The 17,065-nt window shown below is 38.8% G+C and overlaps 1 protein-coding gene across 1 annotated transcript; it reads left to right on the top strand.

Annotated features, from left to right (window-relative positions):
- Positions 1-2,131: 2,131 nt before the first annotated feature.
- vwc2 (von Willebrand factor C domain containing 2) lies at positions 2,132-16,804 on the top strand. Its single transcript, XM_046864339.1, has 4 exons — positions 2,132-2,275; positions 3,692-4,421; positions 8,263-8,392; positions 16,362-16,804. Exons 2-4 carry the CDS (start codon positions 3,774-3,776, stop codon positions 16,511-16,513), a joined length of 930 nt encoding a protein of 309 aa, XP_046720295.1. The 5' UTR covers positions 2,132-2,275; positions 3,692-3,773; the 3' UTR covers positions 16,514-16,804.
- The last annotated feature ends 261 nt before the right edge of the window (positions 16,805-17,065 follow it).

The following is a 17,065-nucleotide window of genomic DNA, read 5'->3' as shown; positions in this document are numbered from 1 at the left end:
GCTCAGCAACACATATTACACATTATCTTGATAAGGGCAAAAAGCAGCCATTCTAGTAAAGGTGCAACACTAGGGCTAGGTGGAATATCCCTTTGTGTACCCTCACTCATCCCATTAGACAGATTCCTCTTTGGCATCTTGTCCTTGGTATTTTGCACGTTTTGCACGTTTTGCTGACTATTGGCATTGTTCACCATTGCTCATTATGTTAGCCACTTGCAGTCAGGTGGCATCAGGTAGCATTTTTTACCTATTATCTTCCACATCCCCATATATCAGATGTGAGGGAGTTGGTCGAGTTCTTGCTCATAACTGTGCACTACCCGGACATGAGGCAGCTCTCTGCTTCAGTTAACATGCAAAACCATCCAAAACCAAAGCAAGTTTGTCAACCAGTAATTCATACTGTGTAGCCACAGGACTGCTTAATGGCAGGCTATTTGTGTGGTATTTCCATGTTTCTATTGTTCCAGAATTTTTTTTCTGTTGAAGTATTCCTTTCAAGGACAGACAGAGTCTGATAGCCAGAGGTGTCAGGATACTGCTATAATTGGATGACTGGTATGTGCCTTGGCCAGACTTTATATTACTTATTCTCATGGTGAACTCAGTAACAAAGTGGTGTCGTAGATATGGAAAACATTTGGCAAGGTACAGAAGTATATTTTAATTGATGCTGAATCAATTTATCGTCAATTGAGGTTCAAACCATACAGTCCGCATAGACAAGAAGCATTGGCCATTGACTAACCTAAGTGTTGTTTCATTGCATTTCTGCATGTATGTAAAATTCATTGTGACCAGTGCAGTGCACCACTGCACCAAGAATTTACATCTCATGAATGAGCAAGGTGCTTCTTTCTGTACACCTTTTAACACATTTTTAAGTTTTGCCAGTTTCAGTTGTTGTTGTTGCACTTTAGCACTGTTCAGGTTCTCTCAGAATTAAGATTAAATAGGAGATAGACCCTATACATCTAAGGCTTACAGTACATTGCCCAGGTGAAATTTATCACTGATAGCTTTTAGTAAGGGCCAGAATCTTTTTTTATATATGAAATTCTACACACAAAGACATAGTTGACACACACAAAGACAAACATAGTTGCCTAGTTTCTTATATCAAATATATTCACACAATCTTCCTATTACTGTGACATTATTTCTACACTATTTATTGAGAAAAACTCATTAATGTTTGTAATAAAGGAACCAATATGTTTATTCTTTTTCATCGAAATCTGGAATTGTGTAACCTGGCATTTTTCTCTATGCACGCATATTCTCCTATATATACACTGTGCCTGGATCATGTCGCTGTTACCAGTTCCACATCTCTGCACATCACTTGATACAACACCAGGAGAGGCCTTTTGTATCTATTTAGGCCACTCAGGTCGTAGTGCTATTCACTCCTGGCAGGATGTGAGATCACTTGGCGTGAGATGAGAATGCACACTTGATGGGACTCCAGTCCATTGCAGTGAGCCTTGCACACACCCACACACACACACACAAACTCATTCAGAAAACCCAAGTGGAAACTGTATGTTTACATAGAAATGGATATAAGGATATGTATTGATTGACCGTACAAAGCACTTTCGTAGGTTGCACTGAATAAAAGGCGTCTGCAAACCTGCATGTACTTCACTACAGAATAGAAATACTGCAGTGACCCAGGGCTGCTTTAATGACATGAGGCTACAAGCAAAACCACATAACGCAGTAATGAAATTTATAAGAAGACATTTAATTAGTAATCTAATATGAATTTGGAAACGTAGGCTTCATGTCAGCACTGGCCATCTCCCTCTCAGCCTTAACTTATCGCCCAAGGCAGCCATTCAGCCCCAAACCCTGCCAGTCCCAGTGTTGCCAGCTTGAGTTTAAACCCGCACACGTATCAATCTTAGAAAATAGCATTTGGATTAGAAATAAACTCTTTTAACCGATATTATTTGAATTTATTCTATGGAGTGGGTCATAAATATTTCTGTAGCTCTTCTATATAAAGCTGTTTGGAGCCGTTTGATCAAAGAAAGATGATTCTGGTTGCAACAACTCGGAACAACCTGGCAACCCCAAACGCTGGGAACATTGGCAGCGTTTGAGAGCACAGTGAGATGTATGCATGCACTGTGTGTGTGAGTGGTGAGTGTGCGGTGGAGTCTGTGTAGAAGATGTTTAGAAAGCTGAATTGGAAGAGCGCGGAATAAATCCTCGTCTGTTTCGAACCAAGGAGCTTAAAAACCTTCTTCGGAAGACCTTACAGGTATTGGCATGAAATGCAAAATAGCACCATGTTTCTGTTAGACCTTTTAATTGTGTTCCTAAAGGGTACAGTGAAGTTGAATGGGAGAAAGAGATAGACTTGGTCAAGCCTTAATATGAAAGTGATTTGTGTTCCGCAAGTCAGTTTGCTAGAATCAAGAAAACAGCTAATTTAAGCAAGAGATAATTATATTTATTTGGAGCATGACTTTTTATTATGATCGTGCATCGAGATGTTTTTTTTAATATTCATTTGGGGGAAAAAATGCGCATTGAATAGAAGCACCACTGCCAGAGATGTTCCAGGGTTCTGTATTGTGCGCTGTACTGAGAGTCTTTCGGCTCCTTAAAAACGCCTTTAAAGTCTATAGGCGAGCCGAAAAGTGTTGAAGATAGCGGAATATTAATGTGGAATCACCATCTAAATTGTTATCCTGCACTTAATGAGTCAGTAAGATGAGTTATGCTGAACCTGTTTCCACAGTGGGCATTATTATGGTGAGGCTGTTAGGCAATGCACTGAAGCGTCAATGCACCTGTGTATGGCATCAACAGGCTCTTTATCCGTTTCCAGCTCTGCTTCTGTATTACTGCAGGTTTTAGGCTTCCCTAAGGGTTGTTAATGAGCTGAGAAGTGCAGCCTGATGCTAGAGAACACTAAAATGTGCAGAGCACTTGCAGAGAGTTGAGGACCATGACTGTTAAACCGCTGTGTTAAAAATGATGGATTGCCATCACACGTTAAACTGATTGATCACGTCTCGTTTGGTCGGTGACATTTCACCCATTCCGCCTACTAGAAATCATAATTTCGTTTTGTCACCTCTGTCCGAGTGCGATTCAGGTCCAGGTCCCAATTAACCTCTCTGCTCACCTTACTGACTTTAATTTTTTGGATTGACTGAGGATGACAGAAAGTGAAGAATTGGTGGGAAGTGTTGAGAAGCTGTTGATCCAGCCCTCCAGTCTTTGAAGCAATTTATTTTTGTGTCTGTCACCAATGTGTGTGGATGTGTGACTGAAAGATTGCTTTCACCATGTGTGACTGTACTCGATTCTGTCAGATTTAACACATTTCCATCTCCTACATGTTCTATGAACAGCAACAACTTTCACAGAAACAATTTCGGGAGCATAATCACAACCAGTAAACGGACAGTAAAATCGATTAAAGGTGGCTTGAATTTGCGCACTATATTACCTCTGGATTGCTTTGGGAAGTACATTAATACTTCAATTTTATTCATTTAATGTGTTATTGATTTTGGCTAACAGTTTTTTGCTGTTCTTGCGGAATGCGCCTATAGCAGACCTTGGGGAGTTTCTGTTAAATTGGGCAACGTCCATGGCGCTGATGTTCATCATGTTTCGTTGTGACTGTGAAAGGTGAGTAGTTGACGTTTTTATTTTGCTGCAGATGAGTCTGATCCTGATTGCCATGTGAGGAGTGATATGTAAGCCCAGGTGTCATCCCACCTTTTGGGTGGTGGGGAGAAGAAATGCGGTGCTCTATTACCATGACAACAAGACTTATCGTTCTAACCTGGCTCGTACAGACAAGGGCATGGGGCAATCCCATTGTGCCAGTGCCCGAGGCAGGGGAGAGAGAGCGGCTGGAGCGGGCACTGAACCATTCCAAGCATGGTGTGGTGAACTCTAGTGGCCAGCAGCACCTGGAGGAGATTGATAATCTAGGACTGGAAGGAGTGAGAGGAGGCAACAGAACTAGCAGTAGCAAAATGAAACCTACCTGGAGCTCCTTAAAACGAGGACCCAAACTTCAGGGAAAAACACAGGAGGTCTTGGCTGAGCAGAACTCTGTAAAGAAAACTGATGAAGATCCAACTGGAGAGGCCAATGCCTCAGTGGACACCACAGATGAGTATGCTTACCCTGATTATAGAGGCAAGGGCTGCATGGACGAAACAGGGTTTGTGTATGCCATTGGCGAGAAGTTCACTCCTGGACCCTCTACATGCCCTTGCCTGTGCACAGACGAGGGACCCCTGTGTGACCAGCCTGAGTGCCCAAAAGTGCACCCTCGTTGTTTACGTGTGGACACCAGTCAGTGCTGTCCACAATGTAAAGAACAGAAGAATTACTGTGAATTCAGAGGAAAGACCTACACATCACTGGAGGAGTTCAAGGTTAGATACAATTTGTTGTAATTATGCATTCATGTACTACTTTTTTATTAGTGTAATTATTGCTGTAAACAGTAAATATTATTAATACACAATATTAATATTAGTAATAATTGTGTATTAATAATTGTGTATTATTAATACACAATTATTACTAATATTAATATTGTTCTAGTGTAATATATAGTATATTTCATGGGGGAAAAAGTGACAGTGATCTCAAGTGCCACTCACATTACACCACTGGTTCCCTGGTTCCCTGTTCATCACATTGGTGAATTGAATTTTTCTGCTCTGGTAGACTCATGTCGAAATAATCTAATATGTGCACATCATTCCTTGATTCACTATTGATTGCAACAGAACAAAAATGGACTGTGTTCTTGTTTTCACTTTTTGTCGCAGTCAAAGTTTCTCAAGATTTCTCAAAGTTTCTTAGTTTTCTCCTTCTTTTTTTTAAATCTTATTTGCTATTATCTACTAGGAATAACCCTATAGCAATGTGATGTTATTGTTTTCCCTGGTGTTCTATGACCTAAATGGCATATGTAATCCTTGAGCTGCTATTTAGATGCAAATGATGATGTTAAAAAAAAAGGACCTTTTTTTTGTTGGTTATCCATATGACAGTGCCTACTGATTAGTCACAAACCATCCTCCGACGCAGCGCTTGTGTCATCAGGTGAGAAGCATTATCGGGTCTACAAATTATTCTTTTTGAACTATGAGTCATTTGCTAGGGAGAGTTTTGTAGCTGCTTGTTGTTTTTACCTGTTGTTATGTCTCTGCTCATTTTTTTTGCTTTCATGTTTTTTTTTAATGCACTCCTCTTCCTTCGCCCTATCATCAGAGACCTATGCAACACCACACACTCACAAATTAAGTCTATTTACAAAGAGTGGCAATATCTAGGGGCTGAATTTAGTATTTTAAATACATGTGCAAAAGGCAGACTTAACAATTAGAGTCTTGGGAACAGGAAACTAACTCAGCATAATATCTGTTAAGACCTTGCAGGTCTGTTTGCTTATGGAGGTAAGGTGTGATCGCCCCTGTTCTACCTTGTTGCCATAAATAAATCCTTTTTATTCTGGCAGAAATAGAGTAGCATGCTGGCCATTGTTCTCTCAGTTAGAGATACTCTTCCTGTGTTTTGTGCCTGAAAAAATAAAAAGCAGTGAGCATAACCTGTTTTCCGAGGCATTAGGATGTGGATCTGTGAACACCAATACATTAGAAATCCACTGTATAAGCCTCTAGGTTTCTGCAGGCAGAAATAGTTTCTGTATCATTACACAGCATTTACAAAACCTAATGGCTACAATTGGGCAAAGGTGCATGTTCACTTACTGTATCTAGCTGTCTCCCACAGTATATTGGAGTTGATTTTCAGGGTTTCAGCATTAATTTACAGAAATTTACATCTAGATCAGGCACTTTTTTATGTGATCCTCTCTTTAAAGGGACAAAAAGTATGTGGAAAAACAAACGATTATAAATAAAATTGTTATACCAAAACCCACAGACATCACCAGGCACTAGAAGTTCTTCCATGGTGAATCTCTGCCAGACAGTTTCTTCAGCTTTCTTTGGTCCTACTTGTTCTTGGAGTGTTTGGAAAAGTGGTATGCATACTTAATGGGATTCAGGTCAGCTTGACCTGGCTAATGCAGAACATTCCACTTCTTTGGCGTAAAAAGTTTGGTCTTCTAAAGTATGCTTCGGCTCATTGTATAATCAGTATTTTGAAGTAATGTCCAATGAGTTTTGAAGCTGGCTGATTCCTAGCAGCTGTAAACACTGCAGAATTTATCCTGCCTGTTTTGTTAGTATTCACATCATCGATTAATACAAGGAACCAGTTCTATTGGCAGCCATGCATTCCCATACCATTAAATAAGTGGCCATGAGTAGTTTGTTTCCTTCCCATCATTCTAGTACATTTTAAGACAAATTTTGATTAGTTTGTCCAAAGGATGTTGTCCCAGAACTGCCTAGTCATTTTAGTTTGTGTTTTTCTTGACAAATATTTATATGGCCTTCCTGGTTTAGCAATAGTTTACACCTTATAGTAAACAGAATATAAAATAACAATAACTGAGTGCATGTTGAAATATTTATTGACCTGGCTGGGTGTGCTGTGTATATTATGTAAACTGTATATGTTATAAATACACAGTATGGCCAAGTTTGTGGACACCTGATTATCACATTTGTGGTTCTTCTTCAAACTTCTGCCACAAAGTTGGAAGTACATTGTTGTATAAGATGGCTTTGTCCACTACAGCATTACAGTTTTTCCTTTAATGGAACAAGGGGGCACACACATGTTCCAGCATGAGAATGCCTCTGTGCACAAAGGGAGCTCCAAATGTTTGGCCAAAATTGGAGTGGAAGAACTTGAGTGGCCTGAGCCCTGATCTCAACCCCACTAAAAACCAAATTGGATGAATTGGAACAGTCATTGTGTGCCAGGCCTCCTCGCCTGACATCACTAATGAACAACCAACAACGAAAATCCAGTGAAAAGCTTTCCTACAAGAATGAAGGTTATTTTAACAGAAATGAGGATACTTCATTTTATAGTCTTGGAATGGGCATATATTAGTTTGATGGGCGATAATTTTGACCCATTTTTATATATCAAGTCTATAGAATCAAATATAAAGAACTAAGAATATATATATATATATATATATATATATATATATATATATATATATATATATATATATATATATATATATATATATTAGGGCTGTTATAATGAACATGTTAATAAAGCGTTAACCCAAATGAATTTTAACAATCATTTTATTAATGTGTGATTATTAATTAATTATTAATTAATGCAACACACGCAATTATTAATTAATGCAACACACATTTATTCACAACGTCCTTTTTTTATTCAGATATAAAAAAAATTTATTAATAAAATAATCCACCGCAAAATCATTTTTAATCACATAAACATTTATTTTACTGATGCGACAAGTCTCAAATCAAGCACCAAAATCTGCCATGATGCACACATCTGTCAATTTAAACCGTCTGTGTGGAAACATAGCAAAAGTTTGTCCTGATGATTTACGTAATTTAAAACACTATAATTACTACATTTACAAGAGTATTTTTACAAGCTGTCCTGTCATATAAAAATGTAAACAGTAATGTAAAACTTGTCTGTTTGAGCAACTGGCTCAGTGCAAAGAAAGAGAAGTAATGGGAACCTGAGTTTTTTCTATCTTCTTGTTTCCATGTGTTTAATAGACATGAACAAGTTCTTTGAAAAACATGTCTACCGTCTTTGAAACATCTATGTTCTTTATGCTCTATGTTTAGGGTGGTTTCAGTAATAATAAACATACATTTACCAAAAGCATCCATAATCGTCCACGCCCATGTAGATTGAGGTATTATAAACTTAAAAAGCATCAATTTAAGGTATATTTAGAACAGATAAAAATGTGCGATTATGTTGCGATTAATCATGAGTTAAATCATGACAATCATGCGATTAAACTTTCTTTCGACTTCTCCCATTAGGGGTCGCCACAGCGGATCATCCGTATTCGCGATCCGCATGTTCGATTTGGCACGTTTTTCCGCTGGATGCCCTTCCTAACGCAACCCTCCCCATTTATCCGGGCTTGGGACCGGCACTAATAGTGCACTGGCTTGTTCAACCTTAATGGCTGGGTTCTGACAATCATGCGATTAATCCTGATTTAATATTTATGCTCTTTTTGTTTCATATCTAATTTATGGTGTGTTTGTTATTACTGTGTAGTCATTTTGCTGTATGTACATATGTAACGTTTATGTGGGTTCATGTACCCAGGTGTCTCCATGTGAGAAATGCAGATGTGAACCCAGTGGGGAGGTTTTGTGTTCTGTGTCAGCTTGCCCGCAGACAGAGTGTGTGGATCCCATATATGAGCCTGACCAGTGCTGCCCAGTGTGCAAGAGCGGTGAGTCTCCTATCTGTTGCTCCCTCCCTTTCTTCTTTCCTTTTTCTTTTACACTCTTTGCCTTAATCTCACTTGGTCTATCTCTCTCCCTGTCTTTATTTCTACCTTTTTTTCCCCCTCTGAGTCGCCCTGTCTCCTATAAGCAAAGTGAAAATCACTTCTCAGAATTGACTGCAGTGACTTGCCTGCAGTACGTTCAATTACCTCCCCTTCCAGTTCACCAGAAAGACAGCGTGAAAGAAGTACATCTGTGTATCATGAGTGGGCTTTTGCATGTGTTTTCTTCTTATTCACCCACTGACAACTTTAATATTTCTATGACATGTTGAACAGGTTTAGATATTTCTCAAATGTTGGGAACTGCTATGAAATACCATGTGAAAGCAGTAAAGATTTCCCCAATCAACTGTAAATGGGTGTTGCTCAGAATTATGGTGGAGAAGCACTAGATGTTTCGAAAGCTATCATTTCACTGCAGTGACAATGAATAACTTGAATAAGGCCAAATCTGCACATGCATTTAATTTTAAAATAGCTTGATACTCTTTTCCATTAGCAACATTAACGGAATTGAGACGTTCTTTCACCAGTACTTGCACTAATGAGCCATCAGAGTACCTCAGCCTGATTTATGAAGGTGAGATGAGGTGATTAACTCTAGCAGGTGTTTCCGTGCCTGCTTTCACCAGCCCAAGGCCACTGATGATTAAACATTTGCAAACAGAAAAACAATGTTATCACTTTATTTTTCTGGAAAAACTGTGGAGTGGGCTGTGGAAAAGCATTTAATCAGTAAACTTCATAGGAAAGAAAAGACATTTTCTGCAGTGCTGGGATGCTGTCTGATCAGTGCAAATGCACTTTTCTGGGTTGTGCCTACTGGCACTATTTGGCAAATGAAATGAGCTAAAAAAACCTAAACTTTGCATAAAAATGAATGTACATGTGGATTGCAGAATCTGAACACATTAGTGTTTAGCAGAGACTTATATAGAGAGCCTTATTTGGAGCCATAGCTCACTCTGAGATCATTTTAAACCACACACCCTACACTGTGACTCTCTGTGCTTCTTCTCTGATTCTAATCTAACATGACAACGTTTGCTATGTTGCTTTCTTCAGCAAAACAGAATGACAACTCAGGATATGGATCTCGGGCTTGGCAGCTAAAGTTCCCTGCTCAGTTGTCAATAAACAAGGGAAGGCCATTATTTAAAAAAGACACCTAAATGAATTACAGAGGAATTTTTTTACGACTGGCTTGGATGAACAGAATGTCTGAATACATTGACATAGAGCCCATGTAACAGAAAAGCAAATGCCAACAGGAACAGGAGTGGTATTAAGACTGAAGCACCAAACACAGCAGAACAAATGCCAATGTGTGCACTCAAGCAGTCAGGATTTATGTTTTTAAGATGAGTTGGAACTCGTTCCTCTCTACAGAGAATTAGAGTTGCTGCTGTTTTGGAATATTTCACAAGACCACCTAATTTCAGAGTGTACTCACCAGGTGGTGTGAAATGAAAACGTAAATGCCTTTTTCTTTTGCAGTGACGTATTTCCCAAATGTGAAACAGCTTATTTGGATAGGCGGAAGTCTGATTGCCATGGGGAAAGTCCAAAACCAACTTGGAGTTAGGTCTGTATGCTGGCCAGCAGTCAGTTGTGAAGGACAACAACTCACTTGCAATACAACTGGCACGCTCATTAGAGGAGGCAGAGATGGAGGAAAAGGATGAAAATGTAGTTCCAGGGTCAGGTCATAATTATTTAAGGATGTACTGTGCAAGCAGAGGCCAAAGTTTGTGCTCTCTCCTGCGAGTATCTCGACGTGTTACCAATAGTAATTGATTGGTTATCATATTTTTTTTTTTCAGCAGATGGTTCTGCAATAACAGAAAAATCTGACAATATTTAGAGGTGGGATGAATTGCTGCACATTAGTGAAAGATTTCAGGGAAAAGAATAAAAGAAAGAAATAGTACAGCTGTATTATGTAAAGTCTAAACCAAAGCCATGAGATAGCATCATTTTAAAAGTCTGTTTTGATATCTGGTGAACTTTTAGTTTGCTTGCATTCATGATTTTGTAGCTCCATAACTGTCATTTTTATACTGGATTTATTTCAATTTTGCTGTGTTTATTGCCTGATACTTGGAATGTCTAATAAGTGCGGTATCACTTATGTTGGCTCTTGTTGCAGGGGTCTGGGGTACAAAGTGTCTGGAACAGATGTGGTGTGATAGGTAGGCAGATGCTTAGACCTCCTGAGATTCACACACATCAGAAGTAAGACTTCAAAGCCCTGCTCTGTGACACAACAGGATGGCTGTTTTGTAAGGAATCTCAAAGTTAGTCTGCACTACTAATGAGGATCAATTCTGCACCATCCTGACAACAAGCTCTTAAATCTTGCTTTCTCTGCATCTTTTGTTTGGCATCATTTTTAGTCAAACATTGCCAGTGTGATTGTTTAATTGGAACCATTAAGAGGCCATTATCATCTGGCTGACACTGATTTGCTCTGGTTACAAGAAAGAGAGCCCTCAGATTGGGGTTGTTGAAAAATGGAAAGTCTTCTGAATGAAATGATAATAGCTGCAGAAGAAAAGAAGAAATTGGAGGTGTCATCTTCATTTTGGATCGTGGTCTTGACGCAAAATGGGAAGTCGCTGTGGAGAATCAGTAAATAAATCGGATGCTGGCATTTCTCCTATAATCATAATCACGCACCCAGTCAATGCTGAGCACACTTTGCCCAGTGGGGCTGCAGTCTAGCCAGCTTATATCAGGTCTCACAAAAGCCAGCATCTCAAAAGGGATATATATCAATCATTTCCCACAGTTATTAGGCTATCATATCTTTTATTTCTATTGTAAGTATAGATAAAAAAAAAAGTCCAGCTAAGCCATGGACAGTTTAAGCTTCCTGAAGGCCTTCATCATGGCACTGCACACTGCATCATATCTGCCTAAATGTCATTAATTTTATGTGGGTATTGGAACATGAAAAGCACACAGATTTTTGAAAGCAGTCCAGGGGATTGATGTCTCCATTTGTTGCTTATGAAGAGGCGAGGTTTAGGTCTTTTTCAGGACTGCTGAATGAAGCATTATGTGCACTCCCTGGGATGTGTTGCTGGGGCGGTATGCTGGGAGACACTTGAGGAAGTGTCGTGGGGTTGAGATGAAAGTGAGTGCTATTGGTAACATCCACCGCAGGCAGTTGTTCATGAATATCAAAGAACATCTGCGAGCGGCAGCATCGTTGGGAATCAAATTGAAGGCGCAAACACACTCACACAATCGTGTCTAGCATGCAAGCTGTGCTTTTAGTCACTCATGGGCTGTCATTAAATACAAGACTTGACATTAAACATTTTCCTTCGTTTATGCAACAGCAGAGCAGTGCCAGAAATGTCACTCTGTCTTGGAGAAAGGAAAAAATCTTATATTTTGAATAGCTGGGTGTATCGATTCAAGCATAAGACTTCACACGTGTCGCGCAATACAAAACAAGATACTTTCAGACCGGATGCCACCATGCTTTTCAACTCAGTGACCACGTAGACAGAACATGTCTTCCTCTTGTACCATAACAGGAGCTCACAGCATGGTGCTATAGAAGCTTTTTAAGAATACAGACTTGCTGCTTATTTCCCTGCTGTGCGCTCTGTTTTTTGGCGACCCTGCATCATGTAAGCCATTGCCTTGGCAACACACGGAAAAACAGGCACTCTTCTTGAAGAGCTTAGACACTGGGGTCGCCGCGAAGCCGAGCAGGTTGCGGTAAACAGGCCGACTGAGAGCCGAAAGCCCTTCACGCTGTGGAATGGCAGGCAGAGAGGCCACAATGCTGTGCTTGGGGATTAGGAGCTCTCATGTTTTCAAATGAGATATATAGATGATTGGGTAAAATATTCATGGCAGATTATGAATGGCTTTTCAGGGTTTATTACCAGTGCTGTAGGCATCACATATGATTCATGAGTGGAATATATATCCACACCTGGACAGTATTTTGTAATTAGAGTTTATTGAATCAAGTACTCAAACGAAGATGAAGAGTAATAATGATTCAAATCATGACTGGAGTATTTCAAGCAATCTATTCAACAATATACTAAATTTAGTTCAGTGCTTTTTGTTATGAGGTTTTTATGTCATCCATGCATATTAATTGGTTTGAACTGATAACAAAAATCCAGAGCAACATGTGACTATAATTGATAATACCGTAATTAATTAATGTTTTAGCAAAAACATGGCCCTTTTTCCCAAAACCCCACACCAACAACAGCAACAAAAAAACCCTTCATTTTTCCTTCAGCACTACAACACAAGGTCATTTAACTACATTTATAATGCATGTGTGCTGAAAGACTGCATTAAAGGGAGATCTTTTGCTGTGGTTCTGAGTGCACTGTTCATTTGCTATGCTTTGGGCTCTCTTTAAGAGCATGAGCTCTAATGAGGTATAAAAGATCATACCGTTTTCTAGGTTCAAGCTTTTCTCCTCCTTTACTCTTTATCTCAATTACTGTGGAAGCATACTGAGGAATGAAGCTCATCCCTGAAAGCACCAGAGGGTCTAATGGCATTCTCCTTTGAGTTTAGCCTCTACACTGTTATATTGGTGTTTGGATAAGAGTTGGGACCATGCCTCTGTTTCATTAGTTTGTATTACTGTTTGCAGTGTGTTTCTTTGCCTCTTTATCATTCTTTTCTCTTCTTCTCTCCCCACCAGTTCATCACCAAGTTTGATGCGTTCATAACAAAATCCTCTTTTGTGTATCAGCTTAAATATACAGAACAGTCATATTAACTAATATTCAGAGTCAGAGATTAATGTGGGATGCAAATGAACAGCAATGACAGTGTCATTTCCATAAACAGACTTGGTATTCAGGAGGGACTCTGAAACTCAGATTGAAATGATTATGAATACAACTCCACTGACGTTTTGACAGCATCAACTAAATATTCATGCAGATTGATGCACCTATATCCCCGAGAGTGCAGCACTTCTGTCTATGATAATGCCTTTGTAGAGGCTGAAAAGCCTAATATCTAGGCTTGGCATATCAGACTACTGTGAAAAAAGAAAAGTCCCCCTGTTGCCCAGACTCAGTGTCAGAAGTAATTAAAATGGCATTTTGTGAATATTTCATTTACAGGAAGAAAATGCATTTTGGAGAATTTTTTTTTCTTAAAAGGTCAACATAGCCACATGTGCTAGTTCCATTGAATCATTTCAGATTCTTGATCAGCCATACAGAAAGTCTTACAGGTATCAGAGCCATCTGTTTTACAGCGGTAGCCAGGCAGGGAAGCCCTGTTTTTTTGTTTCATCAGTAGCTAAATGGGATAAATGTATACATTTGTCATTGTTAAAGGCAATAATTAGTTGTTGAACTAAGACAATAGTTTAGTTTTTTGTGATAAACATCTGTAAAAATGGGAAGTAGTAGGTCATTGGTTAATGTGTTGGGCTTCTGATCAGAAGGTTCAAACTGAATTAAAATCTCAGTTCCACCATTTGGGCACGGCTGGGCCCTTGAGCAAGGCCCTTAACCCTCAACTGCTCAGATGTACAATATAAAATGATATAATTGTAAGTTGCCCTGGATAAGGGCATCCACCAAATGCTGTAAATGCAAAAAAATTATAAGCTGATAGATTTATTTCATTTGATTTTACATTATATACACACAATTTACATAATGTTTCCTCTGTATACCACTACAGTGAATTTGAAATGATGTACTTAGGGAGTGACTGTAGTGTAGACAGTCCTCTTTAATTCAGGGCTGCAGTAAATTGGACACACAAACATAATGTTAACGAATACTTTGCCAAGGCTTTTGTTTGTGGGTCTTTCTGTCTTCGGTAAGTGAAAATCATTCCCAACTGGGCTGTGCTCAGGCCACTGACTCAGCTGTTTAAGAACATTTCATCTATTTTCTTTAAGAAGCGCTTAAGTTTTAGTGAGAAACTTATTCAAACAAATTTATGAATTAAGAATTTATACTCTTATCTGTTTATTTCTGTAAAGCTTTAAAAAAGTTTAAAATGCTACACCAAAATTTAAATCAATTAAATCCATCTGTACTGTGAAGCACTGTGCTATTGGTTTTGGAGCGTTTTACTGCAACTAAACAAAAATTATAGACTTATACATCCCTGCTAATTCTGCCAACAGTCACATCATCAAAAAAAGCAACAGTGGCACAGTTGACATACATGCCCATGCTATAATTGTGCCTTTGTCATGATTGTATTATGCTTTGCATAATAAACCCTGCCACTCTTATACATATGCTTCTCTTACCACATTCTGGTACAATAATTCTTGAGATTGATCTGTCTAAAAATCTTGTTCCAGAACTTGCAGGCTTTATTTAGATGTAGCAAAAATAATCTGGGCTTTCCGTTCCTAAGTGTTAGAAGTGGTTTGCATCTTGCCAGTGCATTTTTTTTCTTAAATGCCACTCCAAAGGTTTCTTTGCATCAGATTGGGCTGTTTTGTTTTTGTTTTTCAGCCTAATGATAGCCTCCTTCACATGTATTGACACCTTTTTGGACACGTAGTGAAAGTTCACCTTAACAGCTTCCAAATTCAAATTTAACACTAGGAACCTAGGAACTTTTATCTTCTTAATTTGTCATGAAATAACAAGGAAAAAGACCACACATGGCCACGAAACTGCTCATCATTCAATCGTCCAATTAGGTTTGATCCTGTGAAAATTGACAGACTATGTAAACAAAACACTGCAGGTGGTGTACAGCAGCAATATTAGGAATACTGTGTTGTTGTCCATATACTTATAGTCCCAACAGTATATTAATTAGTCTTCAATTCTATGCCATTATATGTCTAATATTTTTGTACCATATCCTTTAAAAAATAGGTGGGGGGGTCATCATATTTCACACTCATAAACTTCTTACACCTTAATGTTTCTACCTAGTAATTATCTTTGGTCCGACATTGTAATGTGATCATGTTTTATGTAAACCCTGAGGCTGTGGTCTCCAGTGTGTGAGCATTATGTTTCGTCATGTAATGGTTTTCTCTTGAGATCCCAAGAGGACCATTTCCATGCTGATTGCTGTCTGTGTGAGGTTATGTTTAAGTGGAACACAAAAGGACTGCAGGCAAATGATATCATTCAGGCTGGATCTATGTACATCAGTAGACAAAGAGGAAAATGGACATTGTACATTAAAATGCATTTGACTATTTATGTTTTACAGACTGTACTGGTATTAATGAGGATGCTAACCAAAACCCCATTAACAGCTACAAAAACTAAGCAACCTCATGTTATAGGCAATGGATTCATGTCTGTCATTCTCTAAATACCTGCATTGTGTGTAATAATTGCATATAAATTCATTCCATTTTATTGCGTTTTAAATGGGGCACAGCTAAATGCTAAGCACATCACTGCATTTCACTAAATCTCAACAGAATATAAGGTTGGGTTGAGAAACAATCACTTGGGCTGCAATCAGTGGAACACGGGTTGTGCGCTGTTTTTAAACTTGATGTGCCTTTTGGTGCCATTATGTGCTTCAACAAATCTACTAACCAAGATTTTCTGACCATTTCTCTTTCTATTTTGCAAAGAAAACAAGCTGCACTACAAACAATATTTTCGACCGAATGTTGAACAGACGGACAAATTCAGATGTTGAAAGCATCTAAAATTTATTAGATACCTTGTAATTTTTCTATTATATTTCATTGTTACTGGCTTGATCTAAAAATGCAGTACAATCTATTACATCGTTGAGAGATGCTTTTTCTGCTCTGGATGCATTCCATTCCAATCCATTTTTTTTTGTAATGCCATTGCATTTCAGTGTGACTTGAAATCCCCTCCGTAGTAAACAAATGGATTTATTTACACATTATATTTTTCTGATATTTGGATTCTTTATCTCTCGGTGCACCTAGGACCCAACTGTTATGCGGACACTGCAGTGATCCCGGCTGGCCGCGAGGTTAAGATTGACGACTGCACCATCTGCTATTGCACGTATGAAGAAGGGACCTGGCGCATTGAACGTCAGGCCACCTGCAGCAAGAACGAGTGCCAACAAAGCTAGGGCTACCTAGCGCTCACACCACATCCAGCCTTCACCTGGACAGCTGTCAGTCAGGAGGATGCAGCCCAGCTGGGCTTTGTAACAGACTAACAGCAGCACTGAGTCTCAAACACTGCTGGGATTACATTTGTCATGACTGTTTATGACAGCTCGTCACGATCTGACCTCAGCCTGTCAGTAGCATTGTCAGTTAGCCTCGGAGAAAGGCCAGTGTTTAGGCCACATTGTTCCACATTCCACATGCTGTTGTGGAGCCTGAAATATGACAGTGTGTCATGTAAAGTGCTATGTTCCTGATACTGTTTTTATATATATATATATATATATATATATATATATATATATATATATATATATATATATATACATACATACATACATACATACATACATGCACAATATCTTACGTGTGAACACACCTCTCACATTTTAGCAGTACAGATTTACTGTCCTCTAAAAATAACACAGCCATTATTGTCTAAAATAACTGGCAACAAAAGTGAGTACACCCTAAGTAAACATGTCAAAGCTGTGTCAATATTGCTATGTAGC

Source organism: Silurus meridionalis, chromosome 2 (assembly GCF_014805685.1).
Source record: "Silurus meridionalis isolate SWU-2019-XX chromosome 2, ASM1480568v1, whole genome shotgun sequence".
Classification (NCBI taxonomy): Eukaryota; Metazoa; Chordata; class Actinopteri; order Siluriformes; family Siluridae; genus Silurus; species Silurus meridionalis.
The sequence above is the reverse complement of the archived record's forward strand: the minus strand, read 5'-3'. Positions and strand labels throughout refer to the sequence as shown.

What these genes read in the sequence shown, in the direction of transcription:
- vwc2 (XM_046864339.1), top strand. Translation starts at nt 3,774, where the DNA reads ATGCGGTGCTCTATTACCATGACAACAAGACTTATCGTTCTAACCTGG. An exon ending in CATCACTGGAGGAGTTCAAG is followed by an intron (nt 4,422 to 8,262) that starts GTTAGATACAAT and finishes TCATGTACCCAG; the next exon opens with GTGTCTCCATGTGAGAAATG. An exon ending in CTGCCCAGTGTGCAAGAGCG is followed by an intron (nt 8,393 to 16,361) that starts GTGAGTCTCCTA and finishes CGGTGCACCTAG; the next exon opens with GACCCAACTGTTATGCGGAC.